This window comes from Equus asinus, chromosome 4, assembly GCF_041296235.1.
Source record: "Equus asinus isolate D_3611 breed Donkey chromosome 4, EquAss-T2T_v2, whole genome shotgun sequence".
In the NCBI taxonomy this organism is placed as follows: domain Eukaryota; kingdom Metazoa; phylum Chordata; class Mammalia; order Perissodactyla; family Equidae; genus Equus; species Equus asinus.
In genome coordinates, this window is record NC_091793.1 from 87,411,568 (window position 1) to 87,435,000 (window position 23,433).

General features: G+C 36.8%; 1 protein-coding gene across 6 annotated transcripts in view; it reads right to left on the minus strand.

Moving 5' to 3' along the window:
* Positions 1–23,433, minus strand: part of ZEB2 (zinc finger E-box binding homeobox 2) — a 132,197-nt gene that overhangs the window by 27,894 nt on the left and 80,870 nt on the right. For 4 of the 6 annotated variants that reach the window (XM_044768972.2, XM_044768973.2, XM_070507652.1 and 1 more), the window contains 2 exons: positions 16,253–16,510; positions 11,299–11,370 (listed from right to left, as the gene is read on the minus strand). In XM_044768972.2, the coding sequence (XP_044624907.1) occupies positions 11,299–11,370; positions 16,253–16,510 (330 nt within the window). Of the gene's footprint in view, positions 1–11,298; positions 11,371–16,252; positions 16,511–17,025; positions 17,221–23,433 lie in introns of those variants that run through there. The other 2 variants (XM_070507654.1, XM_044768975.2) reach the window with 2 other exon arrangements.

Here is a 23,433-nt window from a genome sequence, read left to right on the forward strand (position 1 = left end):
CACTATACATCCACTCAACTCCTGCTGAGAAATACCTTACGATAAAACTTGTGAGCCTTCTGTTACCCATATAAGAAAGCGAGCTAATTTAAAAGTTTTCATGTAAGCTCCATATAAGAGTAATAATAAGAGGAACTGGAAGTTATTAAATCAAGAAGATAAAGGTACAAAAACTTTTTTTTTTTCCTTCTTAAAGATTGGCACCTGGGCTAACAACTGTTGCCAATTTTTTTTTTTTTCTGCTTTATCTCCCCAACCCTCCCTGTACACAGTTGTATATCTTAGTCGCAGGTCCTTCTAGTTGTGGGATGTGGGATATGGGACGCCGCCTCAACGTAGCCTGATGAGCGGTGCCATGTCCACGCCCGGGATCCGAACCCTGGGCCGCCACAGCGGGGCTCGCAAACTTAACCACTCGACCACGGAGCCGGCCCCCCAAAAAAACTTTCTTAATCTTTTCTTCACTTTCTTCTATGCTAATGACATGACACACAGAATTTGTGCTCAAAGAAGCCTAATCGATGGCCGGCCTGCTAACTTTGTCAATAATATTACCAATTTGGGGGAGTTATGCCTTGCACCATGGTGTTTCTGGCTCAAGCAAGGTTTTCAATTTAGATCTAGATCTTTACCTGGATTTCAGTTGCTCTGGAGACACCCTAGAAGGAGCCTTTAAAACTGGACAGAATTGCTATTTCTAGGTGGTTCTTTAAGCGGTCAGTGCCTGATCTCACCCTTTCCCAGCCTGGCTTATACTCTGCTATTATCCTAACACATTTCGTGAGGTATAAGCAAGACTGGCTACATAATTTGAGGAGCCCAGTGCAAAATGGTGACAGCAGAGCATTAAACCAAGGGAGAGGTGCTTCCAAGCACAGGGCCCCATGTGACTGTGCAGGTCGCATGCCCAAGACATTAGCCCTGGGTGTAAGATGGTGAGGGGAAACCCCTGAGAACCTCCCCGTCCACACTAACTAGCACAGCTTGTGCTTCTTGTGTTTTGTTCATGCTTCTCAGTAAAATTTCATTAGAAGAAAGGGTAGGGTGGTGAGTCCGAAATTTCTAGTCTGATTTCTTCATTTAACAGATGATACAACTAAGGTACAGTGAGGTTAATGATTCATACAGTTACACAAATAATTTCTGGAAGAGCTGGATGTAGAATTCATGTATCCTGACTCTTAACCCATTACCCTTTCCACTATATCATAATGACTCAATACGAGACAACGAGAGAGGGAAAACCCCATCTTTTTAGTTTTTCATCACGCCTAACTGATTTGATATGATTAGAATAGGTCCTGGATGCTGAAAAGATCACTATGACATTATGATAATTCTAAATAACAATATTATAACACCATAAGATTAGTATGGGGTTAGCCAATGTAAATGCCAACTTCAATATAAATAAATATTAAATTTTAAACTTATTTTCTCTTTCTTTTCATGTCCCTGCTCTTCTGAATTCCATGTATTTGTTTTATCTTTTTACTGGATGATCCACAACTAAGTCTGCTGGGACAAAGAGAACAGATCATAAAAGTTCTTCAAATTCTCCACTCAAAATGCTCATTTAAAATTTCCATTGATTATTTAAGGATGGTATTTTCCTACTTTGGATATTTCTTATTTTTAATTATCTTTCTAAAGGCACTCAATATGGGATAACTTATGAAGCATCTTGCAAAGGTGAATTTTTATTAACTGTTATGGTCAGAGTAAATAAAAATTGTCTCAAGCTTAATTTAGGACTAGAGACCAAGAAAAACTTTATTCCCGGTTCATGTTGCTTTCCCATTTCACATGTTACTTGTTCATCCCTCCACATGCTTAATGATATCCTCCTACATGCTCTTCACTTCTTCAGATTAAATGAAACTGTGTCACCCTTTGGTAGTATCCCACCTCCCACAGACCTTTCCAGCAAAGCCGTTCTTGCTTTCATCTGTCTTAAGACACAGAGCAAAGAGGATTGGTTAACATTACCATTTCAAACTAGGGTTCCTATTTTATTAATTTGCTCACCATTCATTTGTTTATTCATTTATTCATTAATTCAACAAACAACCTGTTTATCAACCATCAAGGCTGTACAAACACTGTGCCTATTGAGGGGGAATATGGAGAAAAACAAACCTAACCTCTACCCTCAGAAAGCCTCCAATCTGTAAATGTAATTCTTTGAAGTCTAAGTCATCCATTTTCACCATCATGTTTTAGGACACTACCTACATAGCTCAAGTAAAATAACACTTGTTCCATGATTATGTTTACCCTAGGCTGCCATTACTATCATTCTTGGAAACTGTATTACTCAAAAGATAGTCCATGCAGAATCCTGGCTTCATAGTGCTTTGACTTTCTCTAGTCCAACAAAATGGATGGCTACACCTTGGTACTGGAATAAACCTGGGACAATTCCATCTCTATGAACCAGAACGTGGAACTTTCACTGTCTGGTTTCAACCTTCTGCCCTTCTCCATCATTCAGTTCCTCACTCCCCTGAAACAGTACTTCATCCTGATAATCAAGCCCTGACTAGTCCATTTTACCCATTCTGATTTTACTTGCCTCAGTTCACCTTGGAGCCTGAAATCACTTCCTCTCTGCTCCTTATTTTTGTACCATTCTGGTCTTGCCAAACTAAAATCCAGCCCAATTTCTCTGCTTCTAGAGTATCCCAAATGTCTATGGAAACTTAGAGAATTGTATAGACTTGGTTCAGTCTATGTTATCAAAATAGGATATTCTTTTATGATAATTGAATCTTCATACACTGTCCACAGCAATTACTCTAAATTTCTGCTCTTCAAGATTCCAATCCTACTTCCCATTCCCTATTGTCAACTGATCAGCTCTTTTCCTACCTACTTCAAAGAGTACAACCCATACGATGTGAATTCCCTTAACTACCTTAAATTCAATCAAAATCTCTCTACCATCATTCTTCCTTCTTTTTTTGATATTATTGCTAAAAATGATATGTCTCTACCCACAGCCAAGGCTACATCTAATGCCATTCCCTTACAAGCCTTCTGATAAGTTACTCCATCCTTCACCCAGTCTCCTTTTACATTTTCAGCCTTTCTCTCTTTTGCACGGAAGCAGGTTCAATAAGCCTTTGTCCTGAAGAAACCCTTCCCTGAAATTTACATTCTTCTAAGGCACCTCTCTATTTTCAAGTCTCCAACATTTGACCCTCCACTCTGTCAGAAACCCTCCGTAATGTCGAACACTTCTCACTTGAACCTACATAGATTGTTGTATTTCAAATATAACACCTTAATACATATATTATTATAATCATTAATACTAATACTAATACTAATGGCTAGTAACAATTGAACATTTATTATTTCAAACATTTTACACACATTTCTTATTCATCTACCATTGTGTTATTCACCCAGTTGAATGTAAGTCCTTAATGACAGTGACTCTTCATTGTATCTTTCATAATGCCCAACAAAATGCCTTGCACTTAGTAGGGTTGCCCTAAGCGACTATGGATCTGAACAATTAATGAGGCTATAATTATTTATTTGTAAATTTTGGCTTCATGTCTTTATGATTCTTGTTTTTCCTACTGGAATCATAAAATTTTGCATTCCTTAAGGACAGGAACTATATCTTCTATTTCCCTAGAGTTTCGTTCTTAAGGGTCAGTTTAAATTTTGCACCCGAGAAATACTTTAACTGAAAAGAATGAATGTAGGTATCTTAGTGGTTGCTAACAAGTGACAAAGATTTCATTATTTGTATATTTGATTGTTATCCAGGACAAGAAGAAAAAAAAGAGATGATTTCTGATGCTGGTTAGTGATCAAGTAAAGGAAAAATCTTCCACAGCTTTCATCCTCCTTATCCACAAACCTTATATATACTACTAAATTCTCTTCTACATTTAAAGAAGGATGCTAGATAAAGATGAAGTGAGATAGGAAACTAAGCTATTCCTTTTTAATCTTCTTCTTCTTTTTTTGTGTGAGGAAGATTGTCCCTGAGCTAACATCTGTGCCAATCTTCCTCTACTTTGTACATGGGATGTTGCCACAGTGTGGCTTGATGAGTGGTGCTAGGTCCGTGCCTGGGATCCGAGCCTGCGAACCAGAGCCGCTGGAGCAGATTGCGCAAACTTAACCAGTACACCACTGGGCCAGTCCCTTAATCTTCATATTTTAACCTCAAATGCATTATCAGAGGAGTGAAAAGAAATTTTTCCTCCAACTAGTCTGGGTAGTTTTCCAAGATATCAAAGGAATTTAATTGGCAAAGGCTCTCAAAATTGACTGGTTAGTCCTTCCATTATAAGTTTGTTAAATATTGCCTTTTTGTTTTCTAGAGAAGTTAATAAGGAATCAGTGTGAAGAGAAGAAATGCACTTATTTCTTAATGAATAAAAATGGTGTAAAACTTGTAGATGCAAACAGACTGGCAATATAACCAAAACTGGGTGAGCATCTCATATAATGTTGGACATTGTACTAGGTACTTTAAAATGATACCCTTTAAACCCTACAATGAGTCGTTGTACACAGGGAATCGTTATTTCCATTTTACTGATGTAGAAAAGCTTAGTATATACTCAAGTTCATGTAACTAGTAATTGGTAGAGACAAAATTCAAATGTAGTTTATCTGACTCTAGAATCTGGAGCATCCCCAAAGGACATTAGCCTTTCATATGTAAAAGCATTTATATATTATTCTTAAAATATTGGAAGCATGTTTAATGACTATGGTTAGAGTCAACATAGTTAGTGCTTGGGCAATAATTTTCTTGCGTTGTGTAAGATTAGGAACTGAGACCCAAATTGGCTTTGCCCAGTTTCTAGATTAAGGGGCTTTTCCTTTCCCAGCAAAGGAAGCAGAGATGCAGGTGGCTATTAATAGCCCTTTATAACTAGAGTAGTAGATTGTCTGAGTAAATATAACTTTCACACATTCAAAGAGGAAAACATCAGGGGCCTATTTGGGTCTTGATATGCACGTGGAAGCGCATTGATGCTAATGATCACCAAGCGCCTGAGATAGATCCTTGTTACTACTAGCACATAGGCAAACTCATGTTTATAATGCTCCTCAGTTTTTCCATTTCTCTAATCTTCTTAGAAAATAGTTTTTTCACACAGTCTTAAAAATTCTACATAATAATTTCATTCTGAATTTGAATCTGATTAATATCTGGAAGATATAAGGTTCTTTGTAAAAAGGCGTTCTTTGTCTTATGTGTTAAAGCATACAATTTTCTTTCATTTTTAAAACATTAAAACCAATGTAGAAACATTAAATGCAATGTAGAAAGTTATTAATATAAATCAGGGTTTGCAATGCTTTATGATGTTCTAAAGCAATTTGCTGTGCTGCTAATCTAACTTTGTTGTAAAAAGCAGTGACACTCTAGGCTGTTGTTCTTTGCCTTTAGCAGGTTGATTTCAGGGACTAAATCCTGGTTGCACTCTCTGAAGATACTGGACTTGCACCCCTTCACAGGGAATGTTTTCCCCTATTGGGGCTTCCTTTCTCAGAGTCCATTTCTTCTCTACCAAATCTTCCTTCCTCCCTTCCTTTTTCCCTTTCTTCCTTCCTTCCCTCCCTCACTCATCCTGCCAGTCATAATGTACCATGTGTGTTCGCTGCTGCACTGGGTACTTTGAGGCAAACAGGGAATAGTCCTTTTTATTCTTAAAGCAAATATTTTTGGGCACGTACTAAGGCCAATATATACACTATTTATTGAATGACCTCAACAATCCTATGAGGTAGGTATCATGATAATCTACCCCCATTTTATAGCTGAGGAAATCTTTTGTCTTCATGAAGTTAACTGGATGAAATCGGTACAAATAATACAAAGAGGAACAATTCCACATGTTAAAATTAGTGGTGTGTACCTGAGGGCTGTGGGAAATCAGAGAAGGATGAGATCGATGTGGCTTGGGGTGTTCAAGGATGACCATATTAAGGAAATGGGATGTGAGCTGGCCTGGAAGAACAGAAGGGTGGGAAGAATTTGGATGACCAGAAGACAGAGGGTGTGAAATTAGGGTCTCAAGGAATAGCATGAGCAGAGATTCAGAGCTCTGTACAAATGTGATTCTTTTTTGATATCACCAAGGGATGTGGTCTGACAAAAAAGGAACATTGTTGGTATGAAATGGATGACATTTAATATAGGACTAAAGAATGTGGATTTTGTCCTATAGGTATTAAGGGGCAATTAAGAATTCTACGAAGGCAATTTAGACAATGAGAAAAGTGTTATAGGAAGAATGTGGACTAACCAAATAGAGGGGGACATAAAGGCTAGAGACAGTCAAACACAGTTGAGTCTTTTAGGAGAATAGAATAATGAGAGATGAAAATGTTATTGGTTATTTCAGGCTGGGTGTCAAAAAATATCTCAAGTTGGAAATATGAAAGGGAAGTTCAAGTGTTGTCTCTCACTCGCTCTCTCATTTCTTCAAAAACTCTTTCTGACCTAGACCATTCCAGGATCTGTGGTGATAAAGTGACTACAACCCCACACAATTCCTGCCCACAAGTAACTTACAATCTAGCAGGGAGAAACATACCTGCAAGTGACTAAGTATAATATGAGAGAGAATGAAATAAATTCTATAAGAAGACTCTCAAAGGAATGAGTGGTTAATCCTGAGTAGGAAACTGTAAGATGGTTTCCAGGTGGAGATGGGTTTTAAGAATGTGTATGATGGGGCTGGCCTGGTGGAGCAGTGGTTAAGTTTGTGCATTCTGCTTTGGTGGCCCGGGATTCGAAGGTTTAGATCCTGGGTGTGTACCTACACACTGTTCATCAAGCCATGCTGTGATGGCGTCTCACATACAAAATGGAGGAAGACTGCCACAGATGTTAGTTCAGCGACAATCTTCCTCAAGCAAAAAAAAAAAAAAAGAATGTGTATGATGCTGGTAGGCTAAGAAAGGATGAGTGGCTTTCTAGGTTGAAAGGAAACTATGAGCAAGGGCAAAGACCTATAAATGGTAAACAGTCTTTCAAAGCTGAGGCATATTCTGGGAAGTGGTATTAAAGGCAAGATGGGGTTAGATCATGGAGGGTGCCAATTCAAATGCTGACTCATTCTGAAAGCAATGGAAAACCATAGAAAGTTGAGTATGAAGTGGAGTGGGGGATAAGTTACAACTATCCATCTGCCCTAAGTGTTTAGGAAAACAACTTCAAACTAATTCTGTTAATGTGAGGAATGGATTAAAGAAATTAGAGATTGATAACAGGGAGCCCCGTTAACAAGGTATTGTAATAGCTCAAATGAAAGATGAGAATTTAAATTAGGATAGTGAAAAAAGGATGGGGATAAATGCAAGTGATATACAATATTTGTACCAGTAGAATTGATAGTACCTGATGACTAATTAGATAAAGTATGTAAGAGTCAAAGACAATACCATTGTTTCTAGCAGGATCAGCTCCTCAGAGTGGTGAAAAACTTTCTAAGGTGAAAGGATATGTCCAGGTGATTTAGATTTTATTCCCCAATCTGCCGCCAGTTAGCTATGTGGTATTTTTTTACTACAGTTTCCTCAACTATCATATTACAGTTAAGGAATTGTTCTGTAGTGTAACTTTGAATTTTAGCATTCTGCGATTCGATTCAACTAAACCTTCCCACTAAGCTTATAGCTTTAAACTCAGCAAAATATACTAGGAAGGAGATACCTTTAGATTCAAAAAGACTACTTTATCTATTTATATGAAGTTAGTTAAATTTTACTATTTAATAGATTTGTAGAACTGAGGAATAACTTCAAAGAGGTCTTTTCCTTACTTAGGAAGGAAATTTGTGTGTTGAGCATTCAGAAATATTAAGACATTTTCGTTGTCTTCCCTTGATAACTTATCCCAATGAATAACAACACTTTTTATCAGAAAATTTGCTTAACTTGTTTAAAATTTATCTATTCCTATGTCTGTTGGTTCTGCTTCAATTAGAAAAGAAAAATGGTATCTGATATTAAACGATTCCATATTCATTAATAAAAAACACATTTATTGAGAGCCTATTAATTTTAAGGCACTCTTATAGACAATGTGGTAGCCTAAGAAACAATCCATGTTCTCAGAGTTTGCTATCTAATTTGGAAAAGACAACATGTTAATTAACAACACATTACAGCATCTGGTAGCTAGCTGACTTGTTCTGTAAGAGTTCATTGGAGGAAGGTATCATTATAGGTTGAGATGGCTAGAGAAGAAGGTCAGCCAACACAGCTGGAACTTGATCAGGAGAACTTCAGTGAAAAGAAAGACGCGGTCCATTAATAAGTCATTTCAACCAGAAAAGATGTCTTATTTCAATTCTACACGTATTTAGCATCCAAAAAGATGCTAGGCATAAGAAGCAGTAAACTTACGGTTGGGAAGAGATACGTATTTATTGTCTAAAAGTGCAGAGTTATAACCTGAGGTTCACCAGTAAATTCCTAATTGCCAAGTCCAATGTATTTACTCAGCATTCTTTCAATGGTAGTTATTTGAGTCTTTTGAATTGACCATTCTCTCCTTTTTGAAACTTTCTTTCTTTGCCTTCTGGATATTTAATTTTTTCTCTCTCTCTCACAATCTTTTTTCTTTCAATGAATTCGATTTTTCCTACCTACCAGGAGCCCTGGCCCTAGCTTTCTACTTGCTTCAATAAATACACTCTTAATTGTAAATCTCATAGTCTCATGATGTTAAATACTATCTGAATATATTTGCATGATTCTCAGATCTCTATCTCCAGCCTTGACTTCCTGGGTTTCAATTCCTCATTTCCAGTGGACATTCTCATACACACATCTAACTTTTACATGAAAACACTTGTCTAAAGACCTGCTCAACGTCTCCTCCCCCAAATTGGATCTTTCTTCTGTCTATCTAGAAATAGCAAGTATTGACGTATTCTAAACATGCAAATATGTAATCTTGAAGCCATTTTGACTTCATCACCCAGAGAAACAATTGGTTGCTAAAAAGTCATGCTGCTAGTTTCACCACTGTCACCACCCTAGGACAAGTTTTTTATCACTTCATGCCTGAATAACTAAAATGACTTCCAGTTGGTCTCTCAAAGTCTGGTTTTTCCCCACAGAATCACGGTAGTATAACGTGACCCAAAATCTTTTGTTTGATGCTTTACATTCACCATCAGCTGGCTTCAACTCAAATGTCCAGCTTCATTTCCCATTTCCCAGCCTTCTAGGACCCTCTGATTCACTCAGTCTTTTAACTAATTATCCTCTGACTAAATATCACAATTTCCTCCCTTGGCCTACACACTCCTCCTCTGCTAGAAAGCCCTTCCTCACTCTTCTATGACTCCTGAAGATGTGCTTAGTTCAAATTTCACCTCCTTTATGAGACCTCTTCTGAATACTCACTTTAACATATAAAGTAGCTAGTAAATTGTCATTTTGTGGGATAAATTTACTTTTGTGACACTTTGCCTATAAAGTTAGTAAAAATTAGCATTTATTTATACTGGAAGTTGAAATTGATTTCTCTTTAAAAGGAACATGAAGGGGGCCAGCCCAATGGCGCAGCGGTTAAGTGCACACGTTCCACTTCAGTGGCCCGGGGTTCGCTGGTTCAGATCCTGGGTGTGGACATGGCACCGCTTGGTAAGCCATGCTGTGGTAGGCGTCCCACATATAAAGTAGAGGAAGATGGGCACGGATGTTAGCTCAAGGCCAGTCTCCCTGAGCAAAAAGAGGAAGATTGGCACCAGATGTTAGCTCAGGGCTAATCTTCCTCAAAAATAAAATAAAATAAAATACAATAAATAAAAATAAATAAAAAGAACATGAAGCCTGCTTTGCTCCCATGAGCTGGGACATTATAGAAAGGATCTGATTTCTGGTATCTCTTTATTATTATGTTTTTATTTGAAGTTATTTTGTCTTGTTTCTATTTTACATGGTAGCCCTGCAACATAAAATATTAAAAATAGAAATACTATGAACAAGCAACTAGTTCAATCTATTTATTTTTCAGGTGTAGAAAGTGAGTTCCAAAGAGGGTAGCTGACTTGCCCAAGGTCACAATGTGGTTATTCCCAGAGCTATGCCTAAAAATTAGGATTATTGGTTCCTAATTCTATACCTTTTCCATACCCCATGTTGTACAGTTCCATTTTTGTACCTTAAATTGACATTACTCAAATGAAAGAAAAATAGTTTTTCATTCTTTCTCTTATTTTACACCCAAGCAAGTGAATTAGTGCCTTTTAAGTTATTAATAAGAACATTCTAAATAGAAACACAGCATGAGCAGTTTATTATGATATATATCAACATAAGGGAGATATGGATATCATCTTAATTATCTACATTTCTGAAACTTCATAAAACTAACTTCTTTTTCATTGGTGAGTTGAGTGGAAATAGTTATGTGATTTTTTTGTTTTTGTTTTGGAAGAAAACCTTATACCAGGCACTATGCTAATATTTATAATGGTAGTGTGAAAGACTGTTTGAAACACCAAAAATAATTCACTTTATGCAGGAAAAGAGAGATAAACATCATAAGCCAATGTAAATTTACACTGGTGATGTGAGAATGTGAGAGAAGACACTGTTCAGTCTTGGGGAAAGAACATGGAATGTCACAATTGCCCTAAAACTCCATCCTACAGCAGGAGCAGAGTGAAAAAACACCGCTTACTACTTTCCCATGGTAATTTTTTAGCTTCATTGAAAAGAAGTGAAATTATCAGTTCTTCTCTATAAAACTTCCGTCTAGAAAACATTATTTAGAGGGGCTGGAGGGTACTGAGAATTAAAAGTGAAGAAAGAATAACGAGGAATGCAGATGATCAATTTTTGTGAGGAATGTCATAGAAATTTGGTTTGTCTTTCTGAAAAAACATTTTACAATCTAAATTACACCACATCATTTGAATTCTCAATGACTAATTATCAACTGGTGGCTAGAAGAGGCATATTATATTCTAACTTTAAAATTATTTATGCAGTCTTTTAAAATAAAAATTACTACCAGAAATTTACCTAACTCACGCTTTGAAAGGATTTATTTATCCAGTTCAGCTTCCTCAACTTTCCCAGGGAAATCAGCGGTTTAAGAATAAAGATATATTTACTGAATAAAATATCAGAATATGGAGAGTTCTGATTTGAAACACAATGAGAGACTTGTAAAATCTGACTTAATTGTTAAGTCATGGAGATAGAAATGGATGGCCAGCATTTCTTTCCCTTACTCACTAAATCCACATGACACAGGACAAATCTGATCCTAGCATGGTACACACAACTTACCTGTACCATTGTTAACTGTGGTCTGGATCGTGGCTTCCGGCCCCATAGTGTCATAGTCTTCCTTCATTTCTTCTGTGGGGGAAAATTATCTTTAGCATTTAAAATCGTAGAAAGGCTTACTATACTAAGCATGCCAACCACAGGAACAAGGAAGATTCTTTTAAAGGAAACAGAGAAAAGGCTTGTTGTAAACCTCTAAACAATAGCTTTGTTCAGGCAATTGAATGAATCCAATAGTGCTAGCTGCACAAGAACTTATTTACTTTAAGCATTACTGCAAACTGTGAAAAACAGAGGTGCTTATTTAGGGCAAATGAAGGGCTTTTCTTCTGGTGGCAGTTCCAGTGACAAACAGGGGCAAAGATATTATTTTTTCAGTAAGAGTCAAAAGTAACTAAGTATTTGTCTTTCTGATGAAGCACACCAGCTGCTGGGCCTCTGGTCACTCTGGATGTTAGTAGCAAGTCACAATTTCTTATTTTATTTTCATGCTTTGCCCCCCCTTGGAGTAGCTCTGATGGTGCTAAACTATGCAAGCATACTTTTTTAAAAAACTTAATTCTACATATCAAAACTTGAAATAACCAGTTTTTAAAACAAATATCCCAGAGGTATTGAAAACACCTGTTCCACTGTTTTCTATAAACTTCTAAAACATACCTTCTTTATTCCTTTCCCTACCACTCCATAAATATCTTTCTTCTTTATCATTTATGCCCCAGTGGATAATCATAGTCATTTTCTGAGGAAAAACTTATAGATATAACAACAGCTTAATGTTCTGATGAAGATGAAAACATGTAATTCTGAAGTTGAAGGTTCATAAATGATCAAAGGTCATTTCCTAAAATTGTAATATTTTAAAACAGGGAGAGTTTAAAGAAAAAATAGGAGAACTCTTAAATTTTCTGTCCACCAAACTGTAGAGTAGGTGAGAGGACAGAAAAGGACAGCTGACAGTTAAAAATCCTCTAAGTGTGTAAATTAAGCATGAACTTTTAAAAATTGTATTTTTATAATAAAAATGCTAATGAGAACCAAGCATGGTCCAGGATAAATATCTCTCTGTGATAATCAAAGAGAAACTTTAGAAGTAGGACTTTGTGAATTCCCAAATTTATCCTGATTATTCTTTGCTTATAACATTCTAGTCATAATTACTTGATACAAGAACAAATACTATAGCAAATGCTATAAACTAAATACTAAATATTATAGCAAAATTAAAAAATATATTTTACAAGTGGTATGCTGCAGCATATCTTTTTATGGTATCACAGCTGAAAAATCATAGGCCTCTTAAGGTAAAATACACAGATCTAAATAGATGCTAATTTAATGCCACTGCACATAATAGTCATATAATTTGAATGATACTTATTTAAACTGCACAACCACTTTAAGTTCATTCTTGGCCCTGGACTTCTCTCTTATTTAAGAAATATTTTCACAGGGGCATTTTGCATAAAACATTTAGAAATTCAATATATAGCCATATTCTATTGTCAATTGTAATAACTGATCGGTTGAAAGGCTCCTCATCTGATATTTTTATCGGTCTCTGCAAGGAATTAAATTAAGGTATTTCTGAGAAGTTCAGCGCTAGATATCAATATAGCTTTTGCATCTTTCTTCCTCACTCATCTCATGTGATTTCTGGTGGCTGAGAGTCAGAAGAATCATCAGTTTTCCATCTGAGAGATCAGGTCACTGAGGGGAAAACAGTTAACAGCATTTTTTTTTTTTTGCATAATAGTGGTAATGTTCAAGATTTCTGCCGCACTTCCTTCCTCATTGTCATTTTCTTATGAAAAAGCAAAGAGAAGTTACAATAGGTGGTTGCCTCCCAAATTATTTAATGCTGGGCATACAAATGTGTAGTTTGCATTCTGTAGGATTAGTTTAGCTTTACTCTCTTTTACCAAAGATTGTGCAACTGAGATGGTGTCACTTTTACCTAGAATGTACTTTGCTTCAATTTACTGAACATCAACCTTTTTCTTTTTTGAATATCAGGTTCGATTTATTAAAAGGAAACACTAAGCCTTTTCAGGTATGTATCTGAAATACTATGTGTATGCCTCTTTCATTGTTTCGTGTGAATCCATCTTGAGAAGAACATAATATGTAGGTTAGGGATATCCCCTCTAAATTAATGGCAATCCTGGCTGTCTTTCTGCCTCACGCCTAGCCCTTAAACATTTTCCAAGACACCTCTGACTCAGCATACTGTGTCTAAAACCACACAGTATATTTGTTTTTAAAACACTTGTAAAAGTGCGTTTTCCAGTCACCCTTGGGATGAAGGTTTGTAAAAATAAAGAGCACTTTCTTCCTTAAGATGAAGAATCCTTGAATAAGCAGAAAGAGGCCAAGATGCAGGTGATTTATTTAAGTCTGTGTCAATGATAATGATGTCATGGTTTCCAGCACACTGTGTCCACCCCATTGTGGGACGAAAGAATGTCAAGGACAATTCCAAACACAAGACTTTGATTGTGCTGGAACCGGAAAGGCACAGTAAGAACTCCACTGAGCTCTTCAGTTCAAAACCTGCATCCTGCAGACAAACTACAGAAAGCATGGGAGAAAGAGCAAAGGAGAGGGGCTTATCTCAGAGTAAAGCTATGTGCTGAGGTATGATGGTAGACAGCCAGGCACCAGGGATAAAACACTACTAAATAAAACAGCACCAGAATTAGAATTATTGTCTATATTGTGTATTTTGAACAATAAATAAGAAAAATATTTTATCAGAAGAAAAATGTGTTATCTAAGAGTCAGGATAAACAATGAGTAGCTTTTTAAGACCAATTTCTTTTCATTAGACATCAAGGCACCACATCAGAGCACTTTTGGAACAATAAAAAAAAGGAACAATAAATCATTACTAATCATTAGAACTAGACAGGTAATAGCCGGGTAACTTTCTGGGTCCAAATAGCCAAATGAGATTAAGGATTTACATTTTATTTAATTATTGTGACTCCAGAATGCTAGTTTATTTACCATAAAGGTAAGAGCAAAGACCAGCCTGTTCATTTGTATCCCAGCACCATTAACTACAGGTGACAACAGGGTCTGGAACGCATTCATATGGATTACCGTATATTAAAACGTTTAGAATTATGATCCATCGCCAACAAAAAAGCTGCCATAATCACAGACTACTACAGTTTGACACTGCTCTTTTGGCTGTTTTTCAATTATTGATCTTAGTTTTTTAAAATTAAACTTTTCTTTTAGAAGTTTAGAAACGTACATTTGTTATATCGTTATTAATTATTCCTTTAAGGGTGGAAATTCTAGTAATTGGTCCTTACCCTTGATTTCTAGATATTAAAATTTAAAGCATCAGAACATTCATTCTTATAGCCCTGCATATCTAGTTCATTAACAAATATGAATAGCTAACACCAGCTCATTTAAATAGTATGTCTTACATGAGTTCTCGCCACACTCTGTTTCTGTCACACTGCTCCCAAGAATCATTGGCTCTTATTATACATGTAAATGGCTATCATAAAAATAAAAATTTCATTTAAGATTGTTAATGACTTCTGCAGCAGTCAGACTTCCTTTAATGATCATCCTCTGCCCCTAATTAAACGTATTTATCTTTCAAGCATCTTTGGCTGAGTTCTCCCTCATAGTTGAAAATCTAAAACCTTAAGTCTTAATGGATATAGCGATAAATGTTTATGTGTGGGATTGCTGAGATTCGAGAAACCTTCACCGAAAGCAAAATTGGAAACAGAAAGAGTACGAAACTTGGCACAGTATGTTAGGAAAACGAAAAACAAATACAGCACACTCAAACTGCCATCCGTCTTTTTTCCTTCTCTTTTTCACATTTCATCTTCTGTAGTAGTGGAAGCGCTTTTATTACCCTCCTTCCAGTACACCAAACAATTACTCTGCCTATGCTCAGTGTTTCACAGTCTGCGGCATCACAATAGCATGTAGGTAGATTCCGGTGCTTATTATTCCCCTTCCCATCCACTTCACCTATTTATGAAAATGCTGCTGTTATTTATATCGTAAGAGAAAAAACAAGGTAGGGTAAATCACGATGGCTTTCACTGGGTCCCGGGAACAGAGATTAAGGAGACACGAAGGCTTGAAATAGAAGGGTCATTTAAAAAAATTTTACAGGCCACCTTACCAAGTAAAGATGAGCAGAGGGAGCTTATGGGAATAAGACTAATTCTCTTTTATTTTGTCAATCATTTCATGCCTTAGTGATGTTCCACTCCTATGTCAATTTTTTGACCAAGACATTTCCATTTGCATAGTGGCATCTGAAGTTTTAGTTTGAACATGATTTACCCTATTTTTATTATAGTTGGCCTTGGACCATTTTTATGTCCTCAGAGAGTTTCACCAAACAGCAGGAATCATTATCAAGTACTTAGCTGTTAAATCATAAGAAAACTACCTGACCAGGTAAAAGTGTGAAATCACATTCACACTTAACAAAAGAGAATGATTAGATGGTTGAATTACAATAGGAGGTGTCAGACAGACACTGAAACTACATTAAACTGACAGTTATTTGGTTGGTATTGCTACACAATTTCCACACAAAACTTTCAAATATATGTTAGTTGTGAGCTTTTATGGCTGCCCCCATTTTCTATCCTGAGAGTACAGATCTCGATCACGTTATAACTTACACATTGTAAAGGTGGTGCAGATACTTCATGTTGTGTGTTTAAAATATAATTCATATTCAACTTTCATCAAAACCGAAACATAATCCGTTCCTAAGAGGTCAATGTTGTAATGTGATAACACTACTACCACTTCATAATCTGTCACCAGCTTTGGTATCTCTATTCTGCAAGGGCTATGGGAAGAAATATTTTAATTATTTGGTTGTGGACGTTCCACTGGGTAGTAAAGATTAGTTTAAGATGGCACGGGAAGGGGCCAAGTTGATTTCGACGCTTACCTGGACCATCTACAGAGGCTTGCAGAATGTTGCTGGTGTGCCAGGTATGTTCCACTCCGCTCTCCCTTATCTCATCTTCCTCTTCCTCTCTTGGCAACAGACCTTGGCTCACGTGTGGGGAGGACTCATGGTTGGGCACGCTAGCTGGACTCCTCTCCTGGTCCAGAGGGTTAGCAATCCCGTCCTCCTCAGCAATTTGAAGCTTGTCCTCCTCATCTGTTTCAGAACCCGTGTCCACTACATTGTCATAGTTCACCACTGAAGAGAAAGCACAGAACACACACTTTCTAAACACTCTGTTGAAAAATATCAGTCACCCCTAATTGTTTAGTTAAATGAAAAATAATTAATATTTTCATAACTTAATTACTCAACCATGTCAGGAAAATATAATTAACATCTTTCATGTTTTAGCATTTTTATTCTTATTCAATTACAGCTGGGTACTCTTTCTGATTTTAAATAGTTTTTACTAAAAAGATGGGAAATTTTAAAAAGCAACAGAAGCACATATACGCAAAAATATGCCTATACTGCATATGCAAAGAGACATATTGCAATATGCATTTTCAATACTCCACAGAAACTTACAAAATAGATCCACAATTGACAATTTTATTAGCTTAGTGACATGGAGTGTTTACTACAAAATGTTGTACTAAAAATACGACATGACTTCACTATATTAGCTGAGGTCTTATTCCTAGAAACAGTAGACATACAAACACAAAATGTCCATCTATTTACCCAAATCCACAAACACATACACAAACCTGCTCAATCTGAACTGTTCACTGTTGCTTCTACGTCAACCGTCATGTGCTAAGGCCATTTATATCCCAATCTTTTAAGCAGAAAATGAGGAAAAGCCATATCTTCTGGGCCATTAATACTACTATTGAGATGTCTTCATAGTGCCATAATTACAGAAGATTTCAAAGTGACACAGGCAAGACCAACACAAATGTTAAAATAACTCACAAGAACCGGCAGGCTGCTTTTGCAGCCCTCAGTCCCAGCAATGCTCAGTAGCTTTTCTTAAAATAGACAGCCTGTAAATAAGGTCTGTGAACTCAATTGAAGGTGGCTGTTTCTGAATTAGTCAGCCCTCACAGGCTCTCGGCCTACATGCTAGTACATAAATTGTCCACTTTACCACCAGACAAGAAAGATTAGAGTAATAAACACGGGGCATTAGCTCAGCTAGAGAAACACACCAGCCGTTACGCACACACAGGATTGCCAAGAACTGTTAACCCAACTCTCCAGAAACACACACAAAAAAACAAGTTAGAACCATGACATCATGGGAACAAGAGGGAGAGAGAAAGAAAAAAAAAAAAAAGCCTGTGGAAAAAAAAAAAGCGCAAACAATTTTCAGGTTCATTTTGATTTCTCTGCGCCTAATAAAGCAATCCTCTGCTAAGTTATCAACTGAGCTATCTCAAGTGGCTCTTGCCAGCTATCGGATTATACAAAAGTGGCAGAAAAGGAGGAAAAAAATGAAAAGGATTGTGTGTCAGGTTCATAATGCTTTTGGAGAATTCTGGAAACATGTCTAGTTACAAATTTTAGTCAGTCATATCTGTTTGCTTTGACAGGTTCCCAGGGAGTAAAAAAGGAACAAAAAGAGAGAGATTTTTTTTGTCATGTGAGGCTGGGGACAAAAAGATTACACCGTGCATATCTGCTCATAATATGATCTTTGTATAATCCGCGGGTTTGCACTTGCCTTCAGAACAACTGCACAACAGGTGCAAATTAAAATGAAAACGGCAGCGGAGCCGGGCAAACAGAATCTGCTGACCTGGTTTGAATACCAATTGACGGGGGAAACAAAACCTTTTCAAGAGGTGTGACCACAACGGCTTAGGCAAGTTCAGGCTGGGTAATGCCCTCAGATCTACAAAAAGAGAGATATTCTAACATCTCTGCTCTAGCTGTGTGGTCCAGATATACCTTAGTACAATCAATAATGTGCTTCTTTTTTTTTTTTTTCCTGGTGACTGAGATTTAACCATTTCTTAGCAACAAGCAGAAGATTCTTTACAAATGTTCTCAACACTGAGTTCGGGGCGGGGGTGGCGAGAGTGGTGGGGGCTACAACAAAAGCTCCTAAGGCCTGGGAAGCTTTCAACCCACCTCCTAAAAACTGATCTCTGGGCACAGGAGGAATAAAGAAAGGTCCAGAAGGAGTGAATAAAATTATCTAAGGCTGGACAGGCATTAAAAGGCCTTTATCCTGGAAAAAAACCATGCCTTTTAAGGTCTTTTTCTGCATGGACCACAATATCCCGTGTGACACGTGAGTGTTCCTGCAGCAATACAATTGAAATATTTTCTTGTGGAAAAAAAAAAAAAAGAGATAAATGATTTATGAACAGCCCTTGAGGAGTCCCAAATATCAGAACAATCTAAACAAGCAATGAAGTCATGTCTCACCATATAGGGTCAGGAGTACAGCATCCATCACCTTCACGGGCCAACAATACTTCACAACCTTTAGGGTTCTCGCTCACAAATAGTAGTAAATACTTTTAAACTAAATAAATAACTGCTGTCAAGTTCACTTACAGAAGCAGTATGCCATCTTTTCCAGAGCTGTGTCAACTAGGATATCCATTCCCATAGCCATTATGTTGGTGTCCTACCCTCCGCTTTTTTTAATCCAGGTAAAACAATTCAGAACAAAGTTAGTTTTTATATCTGAATTCAGAGTAGTTCATTGCATTCTGTTCTTTCTGGTTGACCTTCTGAGACTCAAAATCAAATCCATTAAAATGGACATTGTACTTTCTGCTCCTCACCTCCTCCTCCCACTTCCAAATCCCCAGGAGTTTCCTTAAAATTTTTCTCTCAAATCTAGTCAGTGGATTTGTCTAGTGTAGGTATTGGGGAAATTTTCACCATAAAATATTCTTACTATAGAACGGCCAATACATGATGAGTTTACTCCCATCTACATTATGAAATAAAATAGGCTCATTTTCCTATTTGTTTCTGTTTTCATCCTTTGCCCACCATCATCACCATTGGCATAAGAGATCTTAATAATGTAGCTTTGTCTCTGCAAAGAAGAGATTCAATTTTGTATAATAACCAACGTAAACTGGTTTTAAATAAGGGTCTTTGGGCAGAATATATTAGTCCAGTGTCTATTTTTGAATTTATCATACATATTTTTTTATTCGGCCATCAAGAGCCACCTACATAACGTAGCAAAGTTCTAGTCAGTCCTTACGTTAGGGCAAATAAGCCACCCCTTGCATGAGTCTCAGCAAAATTTTGTACATGTATTGGAGTTACATGGCTGGCAGAAAAACAGACAGTTACTTCAAAACCACAAAGAAGTGGGAGCCCAAAGAATTCCTTTCTGCAATTCAATAAACAAGAGGAAAGATGTACTGTTTGCTGGCTCAAAATAGACACTAATTTTACATCTGTCTCTGAGGCACAGCAAAAAGCCAACTAAAGAGCAGTAATAAATGTCCAAAAACAGCATCAGTATCCAAAACTCTCCCAGTAATCTTCAGAGGAATTAATTACAATTCTGTGTAACAGTTGCATTGGCAAAATGCACCTATAATTATATACAGGTACTGTACTGTATTACAGGGAAATTTGCCATGTGATACCATGTTTACATGATAATTGATGGATAAGATAAAACTATTTGCATATGAAGTGCATATGAATTATTGGCACGGCTCACCATTTTATGTGGAATCATATTAAAGTTTCATTTTCTCTAAAACTGTATGTGTAATATGGGGTTACCAAAGGGGATAAAGCTGATACTTAAATTTGCTTTATAGCAAATGGGCCTGGAAAGATATATCTGTGTATTACTAAAACCTATATTTAAAAGGCTTCGTAGTTTGTCTATAATAAGCATTATTTTCACTTCACCAGATTGCATTATACTAAATCCTCTCTATTCTTCCTTCTAAGTAAACAATACTCTAAATTGTATCACTATACCAATTAATTTTAGAATCCTATGCAAAACAAATAATGGTTTCTCTTTATTGTCTATTGATATAACTTTTTTTCCCCAGATTTTTGTAATCTGGTGACATGTAACAGAATAGTAGCAAAACGTGACATTTTTATAATGCCCATACCTGCTGGAAAATTTCAGCATTTGCAAAAATGGCCTATCATAGCATTTAAATATTGCTGATAATTAGCTTGACATTTGAAATACCAGAACTGTTGTTTTGAAGATGCCCTATACAATGTTACCTAACTAACCCCTTTTCATACTTATATGCTTTCTCTACACTATTCTGTCAGTTACAGTACAAATAAGATATCAGTTGCTAATGTATTAACATGCAAAAGAACTGATGTTAAGGGGCGATACTTCATCTTCACTAGAAGCAGAAATTTTATTGATGTAAAGGAAAATCACATATGCAGAGTATAGACAGTTAATTGTTAATAAGGCGGTCAATAACGATTTTCTATAACTCCACTCAAGCTAAGTGTGCCAATAAATCTTTCAAGGCCATCGTCAAACATTTGTTAAATACCTACCACGTGGTAAGTCCAGAGGATACACAGATGTGCTATTCTCACCTCAGGAAGCTTACTATCTACGTGGAAAAATAGAATCATAAAATTGTAGTGCTGGAAGGACACTGGAAGTCAACCCTTGACTTGTGACAAAGGGGGTAATAGAGGCACAGTGAGGTCACATGACTTGTCTAAGGCCCTGCAGCCAGTTGGCGGCAAAGCCAGTGCTAGAAAGCACATCTTAGGGCATACAATAGCAACACAAAAATATACGTAATAATACAAATTCCCAGTGCAGAATGCAATCTAAATTTAAACTCCACATGATCAGACTAAGGGAATGGAAATCCCTGGGACTTTGGGGGATTTTCATGCTGCAAAGTCGGGATTGTCACTTAATTTTAAATTGTTTTGATGATTGTTGCTTTCATGGATCCCCTTAATTTGAGTTATAGAAGCCTACCAATTTGATCAATTACCAGAATCTAACAATACACCCATGTTTCCCGCAATAGTTTGGAAACAATAGAAATAAAGAGGCAGTTCCCAGAATTATGAGCTTGAAGACCTGTCTGCTTGTTCCAGGCCCAACATGTAACCAGCTGTGTGGCCTTGGCCTATTATCTAAGAAAACTTGGTCTAAATGGGTAAAAATAATGATAATGGGTTCCCTGTCTATGAGGTTGCCACAAGGATCCTACAAAATTGCATGTGTGATGGTACTTTGTGAAGTGTAAAACACCAATAACTACTGACATAATCATAAAGGTGGGAACTTTGCTCCAGTGTCTTCTTTCGTCTGTTGCTGCAGTGTGTGGTAGCAACAAGTGAAAAGAGAAGATTTGAATGTGAACCAGTCACAATTTGGGGGTTGTTCCTTCATTTAAAAATTGATTTGCAAAAGTGTCCTCCATGAGGAGGCCCATGATGGGAGAGAGGATGCTTAATCCTTCAGCTAATATGTGATATAGACATGTAACTTCATTTTAAAAATGTCTCTTCTGATAATATGGCTTAAAGTTTGAAAGAAGGCCATTGGAATTTTATGAGTCATTGGGTTTCCTAAATCTCTGACATGCTTGGAGATCATTTCTATCTGAGCTGATGGATTAACGGCCTAGCTGCTTTCTTAGAACGTCTTTACGTGAGGTAAGTGTTGGGGGACATTCTAAGACTCTTCGTCTGGACCCTAGCCCTTTATTCCTCCTCCATAGCCCCAAATTTCGATCTCTAGCTACTGTGCTACTAAGGACAGAATGTGGCTCTTTTTCAAGAATTGTTATCCAGTGACTTGTTTTTCCATGCAAGATTTATCACTCACACCCCTTCTTTATCACAGTTAACTTGTTACCTCTGTACTTGGGTAGATAAAGATCATAGGACTAAATTCAAGGTTCAATTTCTCATTTAATAACGCGGGTCTCGTGACAGGTACAACAAGGTGAAGATAAATTCAAACAAAGATTTTCTTCTGAATTTGAATATTGTGTCGCTCAAATGCATGAGCCTTAATTTCCTGATTCGAAAATGGGAATAAGTTTTTCTATCACTTGGGGATGCAAAATTAACTAATGCTAGGAAGAAGGGACCATGCCAGTTTGAAACATTCCCATGGAATGTGCTCTCCAGTACAAAACACTGCTATAAAAGAACTACTATGAACATACTCTAGTCAGCTTTTATACAAACTAGCTTGGTCACTTTAATTTTTTATCCCAGGAACATTCGAAGGCATTAAACCCGCATTATAAATTAATGAGTTGTAAAATGTCAGCTGATAAAACAAAAGCAGTTTTGAGTATAGGGATAAAAATGTTTCCATTTCAGATTAGCTATGTAAAAAATATGCATATTAAGTGAAATGAGAGAGGAATTTCTGCAATGCCCTCATTCCAAAGGGGAGGGGCCGATTCTGAGACTCCTCCAACTTCCTATTATAGGAGCATCTTGGGAAGATGGCAGCTACTCATCACCTCTAGAATTGCTAGCAGCTTCTCTGTACCTGGAGGAGCTTTCTAGTTTCGGTATGGTAGTGATAAAAAAAGATTAAAATTTCCATAAATTTGCTGGGACTCTGGATAAGCTCCCACATGCAGGTAATACCATCTTGGTTATCTAATTTTCCCTTCCAAACCTCTTCCTTGATATACGAAATATAAAAAGAATGGCAAATAAGAATAAAAGTAAGGATTCTCCCTTCCGCAAACTATCATAGCAACAGATATTGGTTGGAGAATTCATAACAGTAAATTCAGTTATCTTTCAAGAAGACACCATACTCCTAGGTCACAACGTTCTAAGTGAAATTTATGCTTACCCAAAGACTTAAGATCTGTTTATTTTTTTACAAAAGTAAACATATTCGGGTTTTCCTGTATATCTAGAGCTCATAATGGTTTTGATTAACTTATTTAACTCCTACCAAAGGAAACTGGTTATTGTATTGATGTTTCAAACACACAGGCCCCCTGCCTCTCTTTTCATTTAGCTGTAATTTCTATGTTTTAGAAATTTTCTAAGCCTCACTTTCTGTTTACATCTATACTATGCTTACACTCCAAGGATATAATATTTAGCTAATTTGTACTCCAGGACACAAGTCTATAATTCCTTTTGGTGGCTAAAGAAGTCTAACAGCACCTTCACCAACAAGCCTGGTGTGA